We start from the raw sequence: 18,084 nt of genomic DNA on the forward strand, positions 1-18,084 counted from the left end.
ATATCATCTTCAATGCAAATGGAAAAAGAAATATTTCAATATTAAATAAATTTAATTGTCGAGAGGATAAAAGTGAGTAACAACATAGATATTCTTTAAGGACATTCCTCGGAACTAAAAAAAAAAAATTACAGAACATAAGTAGTCACAGCCACGGATCAACAGATATTCAATTTTCACTCCTAACATTTTCAGTGTTACAATGGACTGGCCCAAGTTGCTCTCAATAAACTTTATAACCCATAAGAGTAAAGAAGAAAGAAAATTTAGTACTTCCTGTTGTAGTGATTATATTTTTAAGGAATAGCCATCAGAATGTTAGATATGAATTAATTAAATATTTGCCATCCAGAAAAATATGTTTAAATGACTTGAGATCTCGTTGATAAGCGAAATGTGGTAATTAAATAATATACGTACTTATTGGATAATGAGTATGAAAAAAACAAACTTTAATGTTAGAATTTTGAACGTCTTATATAACAATTTTGTTCGTTACATAATTATTTCGGGCATATGTCGAACAGATAGGGAGCAGCATTTATTACCAGGTAGGGCTTGTGTATAGCCCGCTCCCCCCAGTTCTTTGTCACCGGAACTGGAGGAGTCACTACTACTACTACTACTACTAGTACTACTACTACTACTACTACTACTTTACTATTACTACTACTACTACTTTACTACTACTACTACTACTACTACTTATATCGAGAACACAACCTAATCAACCCCTGCGGGGCTTCTAACCCGTTCCTACTACTAGTACTACTACTACTGTTGCTACTAACTACCACTACTACTACTACTACTGCTGCTACTAATACTACTACCATCGCTACTACTACTACTTATACTAAAGCTTCCTTACCACAAGATTTACATCTTAAATCTTTATAACATGCGATTCCGATTCATTATGAACTAATATGAATCGTTAGAATCACTATGATTCGTTAAAAATCACTGGGGGGAGCGGGCTATACTCAATCCCCAGGTAGTAGTAGTATTATTATTATTGTTAGTAGTAGTAGTAGGAGGAGGAGGAGGGGGAGGGGGAAGAAAAACGGGCTAGAAGCCCCGCAGGAGTTGGTTGGGTTCTGTTCTACACATAAGTCTGGCCCCCATTTGTCCGACAGAACCCTTATTTCGTTTTAAAATATCCATATTTATGTAACACTATGTAGTGGCGTAGGCAAAGGGGAAGGAGTTCCGGTTTTTAACTCCCTGCTTCCTTGAGCAAGATGACATGAAACAATAAACGCTTATTATATTAGCATATAATCCTTTCCGATGATCTAGTGGCTAGCATGTGTATCTGTGGTGTACGTGGTTCCGAGTTCGATACCCAGTGGGAGAGCACAAAAATTTTAGTTCTCAGTCATTTACTTTCGTTAATCATCCGGACATTTATTCCGAAGTTCGTCGTCCGCCTGGTTTTCGACGAAAATCGTAATAACCTAAGAAAATTTTAAAAAATCATCAATTTTTAGGACTGCTTTAAAAGAGTATAATACAGTAGGATAGGGTAGAGTAGAGTATCATAGGGATAAGTAGGGTAGGGTAGGATTGGGTTAGCTTAGGGTCAGGGAAATTTGGACCAATTTTGATAAAATAAATGGAGTGTAAATTCTTGTCTCTGTGAAAGGATACCAAATGGAACATCTCTGTGTACTTGCAAAAATGTTCACAATACAAATGCTCGTTACTTTTCCACCATCCAACCATGCAGTAAGCTTGCGTGAAGTAGTTCCCTCCGCTTGCCAAATAGTTTCATGTTTATAACCGCTTATATATTAAAAGAAAAACACAACGTTCGCCCTCCCTACATATTATCACATAAACGAGCAAATTATCCATTTCTTCCCGGTTAATTGTCAAAATTTTGCTGAAAAATGAATGACCAACTTTGGAACTTAACCCATCATCCGTCTCTTTTAGCCTAAATGGCATATCGTGGGACGTTAAACTAAAATATTTCGATTTTCATGTGTATACAAGAATCTAACCTCCCCTTCTTGACAAATTTCTGCTCACGCCTTTGAATTTATGTCGTTGGAACTTTTCATAAGGGAGCATTATGATAAACTTAACACCTACATGTGCTTCACCTTTTTACTTCTGTTTTTCTGTTTTAAAATAAGAAAGCTAGTTTATATCAGTATAAATCTGTACATTCTAGTGCAAGTTAATTGTATCTTTTGCTTTCTATTGGTATCAATTTATTAATGTTTAACATCAGACAAAGGATTAAGCGCATGACGTAAGTAAAGAGGAGTTACGGAATGCCATGTTGTATTTCAGAACTTACTTCATGTCTCACGTGAAATTAATAGTTGTGCAATTCTACGATAGAATTTAATGGCTTCTAATATGTATATACAGGATATACAAAAAGATTGGCGTGGGGTTTCAAAAGTTAATAAATATTTCTAATGCATTGGCATATAGTTTAATGTCAAAGAGCGACAACTGATCAGGTTTCTCATCCTTAATTATAAACCAATAATCTGTACAGATGTGCATTATGGCCACGCATTCACATAAATCAAATTCATATCAGTCTCGGTGTGCTATGTCCGATATATTGGCTTGCACTCCATGTGTCATCTGATTACGATTCCTGCATGGATGTAGGCAATTATGTTAAGAAAATAACCGTAATGAACTCTTAAATAAAGAAATCATACATCTGCATCGGATGACCGAAGGAAAAGATTTCCTCTATTTGCAATGCGTCTGATCAGGCGCTGTCAAGGAACATGATTAAGAAGCACTCCTATATACGAGGGACGTTCCGAAAGTAAGTTTCGTCATTGTTTTCACACGGAAACTTTATTGCCAAATACAAATGCACCATGGCATCATGGTGTACACCTTGCACTATTTTTGGCATAGTCGCCACGGACATTGAGAAATCTGTTGTATGTGCAATCAGTTTGAAGAGACCACTCTGATAAAACTCGGTGTCCTGCATTGTAAAGAATTGTCACATAGCCTGCTCCACCTCAGCATTGTTTTGGAAGTGACGTCCTGAAAGTGTGGCTTTCAGTGCAGGGAACAGGTGAAAGTCCGATGGAGCAAGATCGAGGCTGTCGGCAGGATGATCCAATCTCTCTCATCCGAAGCTACGAATCTGATCTTGTGTGAGCCTTGCCGTGTGTGGTTTTGCGTTGTCGTCCAAGAACAACAACATCGCTCAAGAGCTCTGGTTTCTTTTGTCGACCAGTTTGCTAAGGGTGTCGCAGTAGTGTGCCGTATTGATGTTCTTGAATGTTACAGTTTGACGAAAATAACTGGAATCGTCGAAACGTGAAACACGAATTCGAAAAACGGGATATGGGCTATTTACGTATACGAAATGGGCTATATGATTTAAAAGTTTATGTTTTTTACGCTTATATTATTAATTCTCTTCTTGAACACTGCTAAACACTACTTATGCAAATACAAAGAAAATATGATCAAACATCAATAACATTACATTAAACAACTTTTCTTTCCCATTTTTTCCCTACATTTTAAAATAATTCACGTACCATTTTAGTTTGTGCTTAGCTCCGGCCTTTTTTTTTACTTAAAACTACACATTTCAACAGAAATACAAAATTAAAATAGCTCAATATTATATTTAAGAATATACAAAATAATAACTTTATATAAAACTTCACGACTAAACATTGAATTATAACAGATAAACACATTTTATTTTTCCTTTTCAAAGTTTCATTACTATATTAGGCATTACTATATGACATACAAAATATTAATGACACTAATATTGGTTATATATATATATATACGGTATATATTCACATTATACTAGAATATTCTCTATTAACTGTAAATTCCACCTCATGGTATACATTCGGATTCAATAACATCAAAACATAATTCTATTAATATACAATATACAACAAAATATATATTTCATTTTGTCGAGATTTGATTTAAGAATTTTTGGCGCATTCGAGTTTCAGAGCTAAACTTTTACAAAATAATAATTCAGTTGTGCTACTCTCTGACCACTCGACAGGGTCTGCCTTGCTAAATTTGAAGATACCTACTCACATAATATAGCAATTTGTGTCCCAACCTCGAGATGAGGATGAAGGACAGAATGAAAGTTTAAAAATTAAAATAATAAAGATGGGGATATTAAGAAAATTGCTTACTCAGAGCGTTACAGAAATATTTTACCCCCAAAAAAGGGAGGGAATCTCATCTCACTGTCTTAGCATACAGCTTGACTGGCTTTTCCATTACTTAGGAAAAGAATATCAACGACCATCTGGATCTCGCATAGCTGGTCACAGATGACTGCTCAAATAATTTTAAACACTTGAGTTACTACTTTCCTTTTCCCTGATGTTACTTGATCTGAAAACTCTTATTCAACAACATGTAAGGGCTTTGTAGATTAATCAATGAAAATTCCAACACATCGGATGAACATAAATTTTTAAAGTACAAGAAATCTAAGTACTTATCAATGTCGAGCAATCTTTCCAAAATTTCGATTATCCTTTTGTCATTAATGAGTGACTTTACGTTTTAGGATAAATATACAGGAATTGCAGTTAATGCATTACAAGTAATAATTTCAATGGTATTTTCTATATCTAAATCTTTAAACTCGTTTGAGATTACATTATGATATTTTTCTGAACTATGTTTAACTGCTAAATCAAGCCAAATTTCCCGAGTTGACTTTGTAGGTTTCCACACCTTAGGGCGGTCTATAGAATGAGAACCAATGGATTTTCCAGTCAATGGATCCAATAGTTCGAACATTTTCTCTGAATTTGATGGCTTATTTACATACAGATAAGGTCCTTTGAAACATTAAAGAATTTCGAAATTTTCTTGTCTGTGGCCAAACTTAAATTCGTTTGATATTTACTTTTACCTCGTATTTACTCTCCTGTTGTGAGTTATACTTTTAGTTTGGCTTTCGTATTACCTCCTTTCTTTTAAAAGCTGCCATCACCAGTTTATTGTTCCAACTTTCACTATCGTCATCACTTGTTTCATATAAAAATATTCAAAAATGTTCAAAAATTGGTTTTTCAGCCTTGATATTTAAATGCAAACTGGCGCCACTAACGCCAAGACTACTTGAAATTAAGCAGTTCAACAAGACAACAACTTGTGGTATGAATTTTTCCCATGACGAATTATCGTCTTTACAAAACAACCTAAATAATCTGTTCGTTTCCCGATGAATTCTCTCAACTGTGTTCGAAGAAGAGTGGTAAGGAATCACATAGAAAATTTTAACACCGTATTCTTCCATCCTTTGCTTAAAATTTTTCGAAACGAAACAAGTACCATTGTCTGCTAGAATTGCTAGTTTCTCTCGCACTACGCTTTGACTTATTACTACTTTTACCGTCATGAAATATATTTGATCTATCTAACTTACTTTTGCGAAACAAAAGATCACGTTCATTCCCATCTTTATTAGCACTCTCAACTAGGGAAGTTAACTGCGGTTGGGCTTCATCCACCTTTATCTCCAACCCTAAGAACCTATCAGTTATTGAAGCAATATCCTGGCTTATGTTAATTACATCTATACCTTGAGGAACTGTATTCTGAGATGAACTATCGACCCTGTGATGTAGTATTGCAACATTTCTTTCTAATTTATGAGTAGTTTCACTCACTAAAACTAACGTGTTTTCTTTACTTTCCAAATTACTTTCGAAATTGCTTACAAACTTCTCGATAAATTCAATTTTTTCTAACGCTTGGTTTGCCTTTTCTTCACATGCGCCTAAATTAACCGTAATAGTATCGAGTTTTTCGATATTTTCAACTGTTTTAGCTAATATATTCTCATACTTATCGTTTACCTGTTCATACTTTGCATTTATCTCTTGAGAGATTTGTTCGTACCTAACCGAACATTCCTTTTTTTTTTTTTTACCAATTCAAGTTGTACCTCAAACCTATCATAGATTTATTTTTTGGTTTCCTCACTTATCTCTACTATTTTACTTCCCAAAGATCCACGCAAAACTTGCATTTCTTTATTAGACGCAGCTATTTTAATTTCTAACACTTCATGCAAAGTTTGCATTTCTTCCTTATTTGACTTAATTGCGTCCAACAATAATTTAACATCGCTTTGATCCAGTTTGTCACGCTTCAACAAGACAATTTTACACCAGTAATTTATATAGGCACAGAGTTATTTTAATGATTCCGTTGTCAGCCCTGAAGTCACTGTCTCTGATTGTTAACTAACGGTTCAGTGTTTGTGTGTCTGTTACGGAGCGCCTTTTTTGTAACGGTACTGGGTTCTGTCTCTTGCTCGGGCAATATTTTTATAGTAATAATTAGTATTTCGGATATGTCTATCGAACTGCTGGTTCGAAATCAGTAATCCTGTTCCCGTTCATAGTGAACGTAAATCCAATTATCCGCGTTCAATTCCAGTTTCGTCTCATAAACTGTTCGGAATTTTATTCTATATTACCACATTGGGATTCGAACCAAGACCATGAATCATTCAGTGACCAGATCCTTCAATTGCGTGAACATGCTATGGATCAACATGTGAATAACTGTACGAAATACCGGTATGATTTTCGTTCAGTTATTCACATTAAAGCACAAAAATTACAATATTAGCACATATGCAACTTATAACTAATCATGAATTGATAAAAGAACACTTTCCATAAATCAACTATAATTTCGTTTTACATATATATTTCTCGGGCTGTCAGGATCACATTTCTTTTTGTTGCCCTTATAATACTTACATGAATTTTACATTACTGAATTTTACATTCTGCTAAATAGATATATTAATGTAACTTATCACTTCCAACCCCTGTAATATTTTCCATAAGTAGAAGCTTTGCTTTGTATATACTTAAACACAAACAATTTGCTGAGCAAAACAATATATTCACATAAAAAACTACATACCTATACCTTTTGCCTGAAACTTAATGAATCAGTATGTAATAAATGAGTTATTAATTTCAGTATTTTTATAATTGCAACACGAGAAATAATGATTTATAGGAACTATTATTATTATTATTATTATTATTATTATTATTATTATTATTATTATTATTGTTATTATTATTATTATTATTATTATTATTATTATTATTATTATTATTATTATTATTATTATTATTATTATTATTACAGAAAGCGTCTTTATCCTCCACAACTTCACTCGCGGTTTCTTGACGCATACCTTCCCCATATTAGGTTATGAGTTTGCACCGGAAGATCTACTCATCAACAGATTATGCGAAACAGAATGTCTTGCAGTTCACCAGAAGATGTCCTCATTCCGTATAGGTTTAAAATTTAAAGCTTTTTTTTTTTTGTATATAACAGGCTTGCACACTTCATTTGCAGACACTTTTCAGTAACCTAACACATCAAAACAAATGACGAAACATACTTTCAGAACGTTCCTCGTACATATAAGAATTGAAAGGAAAGTGAAAGCTTTGTCCAGTTGTAGATTTTTATCGTCATAATTGATATTCAGTTCATAAATAAAATTTTTCCAACATGTCCAGAAATAATCGCTAGTAATATTAGCTTCAGCTAGTGCATTTTTTTTAGCAAGACTTCGCACAAAACACGTTGACTTGGAGAGTCACCTGTGCTCTATCTATGCATGTGGTTGCTCTGTTGGTCATTGTGTCTGTTCACTTTGTTAAAGATGTTGAATGTGCCATTAATTGTAATGGGACTTCCAAGAAACACATTTTCAACTGCATCTTTTCGCAGAAATTGTGTTCTTTATATGTAAAAATGTATTCAAATTCATCCAACAGTTCCAAACCTATTAACAAAGCAGTGGTTGCGATGACTTCTTAGCAGGTACGTAAAATTTAAAGTAACCAATTATGCATAAGGTACATAATATTGCACAATGCCACTTAGCAAAAACCTAATTAATATATCATAATTAATGTAGCTGATAAGCACAACACTTCTCTCAGAATTATCTTTTTTTTATTCTTTCAGGAATAATTATCAGAATCCGACAACGGTCGGTGATCGAGTTCCTGTTTATGTTCGGAGATATTTCAGCTACAGTGATTCATTTAAAACTGCAACCTGTATATTGAAACGAACCCCTGGATAGAAGCACAATACGGAGATGGGGTCAGCGCCATCAGATTAATGATTTTGATATAAATTACAAATAGAGACCAGGTAAACTCTCCTGTGCAGCAACAGACCAAAATTTGGCTCATATGAAGGAAATAGTCTAGAATAACCGGACAATAATGACTTATCAATTGATCGAAAGATTATCAATCTCAAAGAAAGTATTCTTAACCTACTTTTAGATCTTGGATATCGAATATTGTGCTCAAAATCGATGCCAAAATTGGAAGAAGAAAATGATGCAAACTCGGAAAGAGATCTGTTTAGACCTCCACAAATGGCAAGACATGAGTAGATTTTGATGCTTCATCCAGATTACAGTCTCGACCTGGCTTCCTCAGATTTCTACCTATCTGATCGACTGATGAATTTTCAACGTGGTAGAGCGTTGGAAAACGATTACAAGTTACTCCAAGAGGTTAGAGAATGGTTTTGAAACCAAACTACCAAGTGCCTTTGTAAGTTGGAAACAGCATTGGACCATTTGTGTAGATAGAAATGGAGAGATGAATGATGCTGAACTATAGCCAATTGGTTTGAGTTCATATGTACCTAGTGTCATTATTGTGAATTATCAATGAAAACAGTTATGATTATTAAGGATTGTCCACTACTTATTGGCCAAAAGTACATATATTGTGAATAATAATGAAAATCATTTCTGACAGAGAATTAGTATTACCATCTATTTCAACAAATCACCTAACTGTAACATCGTTCTATCAAATTTGTATCATAATTCTCCTGTTTATAGTAAAATTGGGTTACTTAATTAATAGGTAATAAAGTCTATAATTTATTTTTGATATAAATACCAATAATTTGAATTAAGGATAGCTTAAATCAATGGATACACGTTTGAATAGAAAGATATCCTTAGGGATACACGTTTAAATAGAAAAGTATTCTTAGAGATACACGTTTGAATAGAAAAGTATCGTTACGGATATACGTTCGAATAGAAAAGTATCCTTAGGGATACACGTTTGAATAGAAAAGTATCGTTAATGATACACGTTTGGATAGAAGAGTATCCTTATAGGAATATACATTTGAATAGAAAAGTATCGATAGGGATACACGTTTGAATAGAAAAGTATTGTTAGGGATAAACGAAAAGAAACGTTGAATACCACTGAGCAAAACAATGGTCTTTCGTTGGTCTTTTAGAATACTACTTTTAGTACATTTTACTTAATATACTACATATCTTTCTTTCTTTTGTTTAGAATAAAGTTCAAAATACATTTTAAGAAAAATGTTGTAAGTCACGCGCTTAATTTTCATTAATTTATATATTTTAATACAGTTTATTACTAATGCAACCAGTACGAAGTCAATTCAAAAATTAAAAAGAAAGATGTGCAAGGTTTTAAACACTTACCGAACTTTTGTATATACACAGTATGTTAATATCCATTTCATTTTGTTGATTATCACAATATTGAAACGTTTAAATCTCACCAATGCAAGTTTATGTCTCAATTTTCTTGTTGGTTTATTTCTGCTTCTCACAATCCCTTAACCACAATTCATACTTTAAGTAAAAACATATTACTTCCAATCAGTAGCAGGTCCTGAATTCTACAAGAGTGAAGTCATATTGGTATAAACCAAAAATGTATTGTTTCACGCTGATGAGAAAATCTTTTACCTAATGTATTAATTCCATGTAGTAGTTCATTTTTTTTCCTTCATATGTAAAATGCTGCTTTTATATATATGTAAACATTTAAGGTTTTTTAGTCTTATTTTGCCAGTATATCTTCAACGAACCATTGAACAAGGTAAAGAAAAACAAATAAAGAATTTGCCATTACTCAATCATAAACTAAATTAGTAAATGTCTTACCTACAAATGATTAAAATTGGTTTTAAATACCTTACTTAGTACAACTCAACAAAAATCACGTTCTATTGCGACAGGGTAACATACCTTCCTGTAACAACTAGAAATATCCAGAAGTTGAAAGGAATTGATCTACAGCCTAAACCTGCAAACGATCGTGAACTTGTGCCATCTGACTACCATTCATTTCCTGTAGGGAGACACTTTTAAAATATAGAGATGTTTAAGCCAGAAATCAGTAAATTCTTCGTCTCAAAGCTAAAAGAGAGTATTCTCAATGAAATTTGTGAATTAGAATAGATATATTCCAAGAGCGTAAAGCATGGTGAATTTTTTTTCGATGACTGATGCTTTTTTTTTTTTTTTTGCTTCTGTATGTTACTCAAACTACAAATTACTGTGTCATGGTAAACAAATGCATATACTTGTGCGACATCTCCTATCTCCTATATTAAACAACAGTATAAAATTAAATTACAATCCATTCTGAGCGATAAAGGTTAACGTTTCTGTCTAAAATCATCGTTTAACAAAGGAAAGTAAGCATAGTACGTTGTGGCTAGATCAAGTAATATTAAAATTTGTGGCTAACTCACTTAATCTTTCCCAGTAGACAAAATATCAAATATATAATTGCAATAATGATTAATCAAGAAAGAATGAGCTCTTCCTCATCCAAATTTCATTCCGTACATCCCATTCATAGTACGTTTTCTTTTACAATATTAATAAAATAGTTTTTAATATATCATCTGTAGACTAGATACTCAGAATTGTTTCTAATATAAAATCCTATCAAGGTAGCATAGTACTATTAAATTTGACTTATTCAAATAGAACATTCAAAAATTATTGTAAGTTTCTCCTTTAAGAATAAATTGTAACTATATAGTGTTGAATATTTTAGAAAGCTAAGATACAGCCTTGAGTAAAGTTTGACAATTAGTTTCTCAAATTCAGCATAAAATTGCTAGCGACCACGCAAATAAGTATTAATTATTTGGAAAGTCACTCTGAAATACAACAATGTCTTGAAAATCATAAATTAAGTATTCAGAAGAGAAATTTATCTAATTAAACGTTAATAATAGTATTTAAACAGCAATACATTATTGCGTGAAATTACTTTTAAATGACTATATCTGACATTGGACTCAAGAAAAAGTATATCAAAAGACAATTTTAAAGGTAAAGTGCTGTTCAAAAATTGTTCCTTGAAAAGTAGTTTGGTAGTTTTTATATATTATACATTATTCTTTTTGTTTTTACTTACTGAATAGAAAATTCTCTCTTACTTCTGGTAATAGTAAATACAAAATATGATAATTAGAACTCTTTTTCATTCATGTTTTTCAGGGAATTTTTATGCACAATTTGGCTGTATCTACATGAAGAGTGCTGAGATATTCAAGTAGAAAAGACAACAATAAAACAGTGAACAAAACCTATATCGTAGAAAGAATATCATATTGATAAATTTGTTCAATTTATATGTAATTCATTTTAATAGTTTGACCTAAAATGAACAACGACAGTGAACTGTATTCAAAGACCAATTCTGTTTCAGAGAAAAGTTTGGAATCAGAGAGCATACGTATTCTTCCTGAATGTTGTCATCATTCTATTTCAGATGTGACACAGATACATTTTGAAGAGTCTCCAAATACAGTAAGCTCACTTGAATCTAGGAAAACTGTTTATAAATGTATTAGAAATGATTCTTCAGAAACTGGTGGTAATAATTCAGAACTACTTCAATCCTCAACGATAACAGATGAGATATGTAAATATCCAATCATTAAAAAACTTAAAACTGTTCCGTCTTTCCAAAAGAAAATCTATCATATTAAATCTGCACGAAGCGAAAGATGTGAAGAACTTTCCTCTTCTGAATTACGCTCTAATTCTTCTCGTCATCACAGCAGAACGAGAAGGAAAGAGGCCAGGTCTCCAAGAAAGACTTTTGAAATAATCAATCACACAGAAAATTGTGATTCAACCTTTAAGGTGCCTTGTGAAAAATTCAATGAATGTATTGTTTACAAATGTGGTAATTTTACTATCCCACATAAGAATGATCACGATTCTATTTCCATAAATGGCGATCTATCAAATGTTAAGGAGTTCGTTAAGGGGGACCAAGTAAAAATAAAACAAGATAAGAATAAAACAACTATGTCAACAAAAAATATTTGTACATACAAAACTTCTTCTAAAGCAAAAGTATTAAGGCGAACAACTTTACCAAAAAGAAAATCTCACCAAAGAATTAGGTCTCAAGTCACCTTTATCCATAGTAACAAAGATAAGGTCCATGAACAAAAGTCAGATGTTAAAGGAAATAAGAATTTTATAACGACAGAAAACGACTATAAAGTGATCAAAACAGATGCAAAAACTGAAGGTAAATTTTCAATTTCAAACGGAATTTTCCATGATCCTTTGTCACGAGATAGTTGTATTTTTTTATTTTCAGCTGCATCTAATGATCAATGGAGGACAGTTAAACGGCAGAAATCGCCCAAGGATGTACCCAGTAAAAGCCACTTCCAGTTTAAAAAATCAAAGTTATCCTTAAAACAATTCAAACAGAACAGACTTCCATCTTCTTCTTCAGTTCCATCTTCAGATGTCCCTTGTATTTCACCCAAAAAGATTTTTATAGATGCGTCTCTATCTAATATACAAAATAGAACAAAATCAGATAATGTCGACACTGATAACGTGAACTTAACTAAGACAAATCCGGAGGCATGGCAAAATGATGCAGTTGTCTCAGAAAAAACTAAACAAAACTTTAATTCGTCATTAGTTAATATAAAATGTTCTTCAGTAACATTCCAGGAAATTAGTAATAAGTGTGCAGAAGAAATGGATACGTGGCCAAAACCTAGTAAGAAATATAAATTTAGTGAAATTTCTTCGCATGAAATATCAAATCAATGGAATCCTCGATTAAAAGAAATGGAGTACTCAGAAGACGAAACCTATTCTAGACCTCATTCTTCTAAGGATAGAACTCTTATATACTATGATTACAAAAGTAAAGATCCCATTCCTGTTAAATCTCTTGCATATGTTGAAAAAACCGAGCACACTTCTGAGTTCCAGTATAAAAAATCAGTTAAACGGAGAAAACATTATCAGAGAGATTGTCCTAAAGACCAGTTATCCTCGGAAATAGAAGATAAATTTAAAAATATACCCTCAAATTTCTATTCCACAAGAACTGTGATGAAAAATAAGACAGGTTTAAGTGAATCTCAATCGCTACCACCTAACATGTCTTCTTTGTGTCGCCCTTTTAATGATTCAGAACAAGAACTCGAAGACGGAAATTTTAAAATTACACTTCGTAAATCGATAGTTGAAGATAATTTACAAATAATTGATAACATGAAGTTTATGAAATGCGTAGAGGAGAGATTTGACACTATGACGCAGTTCACTAATGCCTGTCAAGCCTCGAATGTAGCAGATGGTTTATATTTATCTCAAAATCAAGATATGATTACTGTGCAAACAGATAACATCCCTTTAAAAGATCAAAGAAAAATGTTAAAACAAGAGCAATATCCATTCTATAAAGACAATAGTTCACAGAAATCTTCTCGTAACCTTAGTTATACCAGTTTTATTTTAAAAATACCTTCAGATCATAATAAACCTAAAGAAATGGATAAATTGGAACAGGGAAACTCCATTGCTATATGTAACATGAGTTTTGTTCCAAATATTAGTAATATATCCCAGATCACAGTGAATTCATCAGAACTTTCATTCTTGGAAACTACTCTACCATTACAAAAAGTTTATACGTCTCTACCGAACATTAAATTGGGAAATTCGAGAAGAGCTGAAGAGCTAATGCTATATGAGCAGAATTTAATGGAAAACAAAATTAAGATTTCATCAAAATCCCTGGACACTACAGATTATAAATGCCAGTATACTGATAACAAAGATGAGAATAAGCACATCGATGTTGCTTGGGAAAATCATGAATGTAGCTTAATTGTTTCCGGAAAGAGAAAACAAATGTTATCAATAACAGAAAGGAAAAACCCAGTTTCTGAAGGACAAAATGAAGTAAGATCTCTTCTATCCATTGGTGGGGTTACTTCTTCAATATTTGTTGATAAAGTCAAGTCTACGGAAGATATAGATGGTACAGAATTAGTAAATGAAAAGTATGTTGTTTCAAAACATTTAAATAATAACAATAATAATATAGCTACTTCAATAAACAAAGGAACGGATAAATTTACTGATCATCTTTGGTGTCAATTATTGATCAACGGAGAAAATTATAAACAAATTGCATCGCAAACAAACTTAATCCAAGAATTGCCTCAAGATATATACCACAAAAATTGCCACCAGAATTTCTTCCAAACACAGGATAATATGCAAAACATTGATTCTTTCTCCTTGGATCGGAGTGATTCTCGTATTGGTTGTAATTCTGATGATTTTCAAGGATTCAAATATTGTCCTTCCTTAGAAGACCAAGAGACTTGTAAAAATGTTAGAACATCAGAATCATCCATGTTTGGGATATTACAAGAATCATCTGAAAATTTATTAACACAATGTTTAGAACATATTTATGTTATTGACAGAAATCTTACGATACAAACCGCAGAAATCGATATGTTGAGGAATATTCAAAATTTTGCACCGCAACAGAAGACAATAAATGGAAATGTTAAAAAGATAGCCTTATATGAAAATAGTATTGATAGCTCCTATTTATCACAACCCAATTTAAAACAAACAGATGTTTGCAAGAAAGTTTGGGAAGAAAAGGACTTACGAAACAGTTGCAAAGAGAATGAGTTAGCTGCTGTTGTAGCAGATAAACCAAACCAAAGAGCTACTCAGTCTCTGTTTAATTTTTCATGTAAGGATGAAACATTTAAAAAATATTTCATGAAATCTATTAGAAATTTTCACTCTTCATGTGAAACTATGCTTGGTATTATTTCTAAAAAGACTGGTGCGAAGTCTCTGAAATATGCAATTTCAGAACAAATCAATCTATTCGAAAACAAGAGTGATAGTTTTATGTCGAATGAAGACACAACTTTTGTGATTACCACTGAAGATCAGAAAATTGGTGGAAAAGTAAGTAAAGGACAGAGAGAATTCTTTAATATGGTCGAGGAAAAGAAGAGAAACGACAACTGGGAAGCAAATTATTGTAGTTCCTTAGGATACAAAGATAAACAAAGCTTTAAAAGCAGAAGAAAACAAGATATAGATGAAGATCAAATCCAAAAGTGTACAGAATTATCTCCAAATTATGACAAAATCTCTGAATATGTTGAAAACGAAAATAAAACTACAAGAAGCAAGATTGCAGATGATGGGAAGAGCCAGTACGTTAAACATCGTCTGGCTAGTAAGTCAAAATATATTGTTCACTTACTTCAAAACAGGTCACTCTTTAATCAACCGTCCCACATTGGTGGTGGAAAGGAGCTAGCTTTGGGAAAGCAAACTGATTATGCCATATTTGCAAATCAGCACAAAGGTGCTGTTAAGAACAAAATGTGGTCCCGAATTTCTATTCAGAAGGTGGCACGAAAGCTTGGCAGCAAAAGAAAGCAATACAACGTAAAAAATATGTACGAAAGAAGAGACGAACTTCATAGTTGTAAAGAAGAAATGCCTGAAGACACTCTTGAAATCAGTTGCGAGAAGATCCAGAAAGAAAGAGCAGAAGAATCAAATGTGTCAGTACGGCACAAACTGTGTAGAACTGCAACTGGAATAAGAAATGCGATGTCCAAAAGAACATCATCAATGTTTAATATGGGATCAATAAATATTAAATGTAGGGTACCCACTGGCCGTTTACCTTTTAAATATAAGATGGTCGTCAATCGAACGAGTGCAACAGGTAAAGAAGATGAACAAAATGTACATAACAATATCGATAAGGGTAATGATAAAGAAAAAGAACATGAAGAGAATTCAGATCTTAAGCTAATGACAGACAAGTTAAATTCATGTGCCAAAATGGATGTGGGACCAAGCCCAGAAGAAGCCGTAAATCCTGTCGCTTCTTTAACAAATCGTATGAAAATATTTAAATTTAGTACCTCATCAGGATTTATTCGGGAAACAACGCATGCAATAGGAAATGTAATTCCAAAGATAAAACCTAGGCACATATTATCAGCTCATGCTACAAGGAGTGACAATTTTGAAGAAATAGAAAGTAGCAAGTGGTTAAGTGCATATAATAAAATGTTACAACGGATCAAATTTGCACGGAAAAAGTCAACTTCACTTGAAATACTTGACCAACCCACCAGAGAATTATCATCAGATTTATGTAGTAAACCTATTGAAGGAATACTGAAATCCACAACTAATGCTGAAGTTGATGAAAAAGACTTCAAAAATGATAAATATGAAATGTTAGACGTAGGTGAAATCGTTAAGAAAGTGGCCGAAGAAAAATTTAGTGGCCAAACGGTTGAGATAACTGTCAAGTCAGATAGTTGTAAAGAAGAAAAAATTAGAATAAAAGTACCTTCTCCAACACATTATACTAATTCAAGCTCTGAGCAAATAGGGCAAATAAAAGAGAATGATAAATCAGTTAATAACGAAGTGATGAGCCCAAAAGAAAACCCAACAGGTGAAAAGAAACGAGTAAGATTCAATGATCTAACGTGGAAAAGTTCAATAGATGATAATCTTACTGATCAGGACTCGGAAGAATTAATATCTAAGTTCAGTCAAGAGATGCTGTTTAAAGATTTGAGACGTGGATTTCGGCTGGACAATATGGCGCTTGATGGTAGTGTATGTAACATTGTAGTCCCTGAGCACCCCGAAGATTCTCAGGAATCCGAGGAAATGATCACTTTTAACGATCAAGATGAACCTATAGAATTTTTGATTAAACTTGGTTACTCAACTCAGGATGCGAAGACAGCACTCGAGGAGCCAGGTCTGCAGCGAAGATTAAAGGCAGCTATAATAGAGGTATATCTGACATTTTCATTCAAGCTGACAGTACTAAGTAAATTAATGGCTTTTAGTATTTACTTAAATATTATCTTCTACTGACAAGGCTCAGATATTTTACTCAATCCTTTCGTAATTTTAATTATGCTACATCTTTAGCGTGATGCCATTCTTTGTTCTTGTTCTATGTCCATTACTATTAATCAGAATTATAAAATTTAATTTAGTTACTGAAGATGAATTACGCTTATTAGTCTAGTAAAAAATCTAAACATAAAATAAGAAATTTGTCATAATATTTTAAGCTATTATCTGATTCTGATTGTAATAAAATTTCCTCTGAAACGATACTCTAAGAAATGTTATTACAATCATTTTAAATATTTTAGTTTCTATACGTTTAAGTGATGGAGGAAATGTACAAGTATATCAGGAATAGTAATTTATTCTCAGACATTTTGCTTCTTTTCTGGCTAGTTAAGTAGTTCAGTTCGCTATGCTTATTCTACTTCATTTAGATTGGTGAAATCATACATATTCATGGTGCAAAAACTCAGAACTACGTACCATAACATGAATTGGATACAAACAGTGCAGTGAATAAAAAGAAAACTTTTTGGGTTTTTGTTAAAAAATAAAAGTATAATAAATACCGGTAATACAAATTCCATATACATCTTTCTATGTTCCCTCATAGTTAAAGTAAAAATATTTTTTGATTTCAATGATGTCAACATTGCCCACTGAGCTTGTGTGATTTTGATTTTTTATTTTCATTTATCTTATTTTATTTTATTATTTAATTTTATTTATTTATTTATTTATCTATTTATTTATTTATTTATTTATTTATTTATTTATTTATTACTTTCCCTGAACTTTGCCACGCAAAATTTAGTTTTAATGGCTGAGCGAGAAACCTGTTTATTTCCGATGTAGATATTGCTTACTGAGGAATAGGGGCTTTCCTAGTCTCAGATACAGTTCTTCCCCTTTTTCAAAAAATATTTTCCCAGTTTCTGAGCTCATGTGCTTGGATATTTGGAATATAGAAACAATGAAGCAAGAATAGAAACTAGATTCTCGGAGAC

At 32.5% G+C, this 18,084-nt stretch overlaps 1 protein-coding gene across 2 annotated transcripts in view; it reads left to right on the forward strand.

Moving 5' to 3' along the window:
- The first annotated feature begins 271 nt into the window (after positions 1 to 271).
- Positions 272 to 18,084, forward strand: part of LOC145690316 (uncharacterized) — a 41,409-nt gene continuing 23,596 nt past the window's right edge. The window contains exons 1-2 of one of the 2 annotated variants that reach the window (XM_081765095.1): positions 272 to 399; positions 11,366 to 17,011. In XM_081765095.1, coding sequence (XP_081621221.1) covers positions 11,531 to 17,011 — 5,481 coding nt within the window. In that variant the 5' untranslated portion in view covers positions 272 to 399; positions 11,366 to 11,530. The remainder of the gene's footprint in view (positions 400 to 11,365; positions 17,012 to 18,084) is intronic. The other variant, XM_081765096.1, reaches the window with a different exon arrangement.

This window comes from Thermobia domestica, chromosome 7, assembly GCF_964235325.1.
Source record: "Thermobia domestica chromosome 7, izTheDome1.hap1.1, whole genome shotgun sequence".
Classification (NCBI taxonomy): Eukaryota; Metazoa; Arthropoda; class Insecta; order Zygentoma; family Lepismatidae; genus Thermobia; species Thermobia domestica.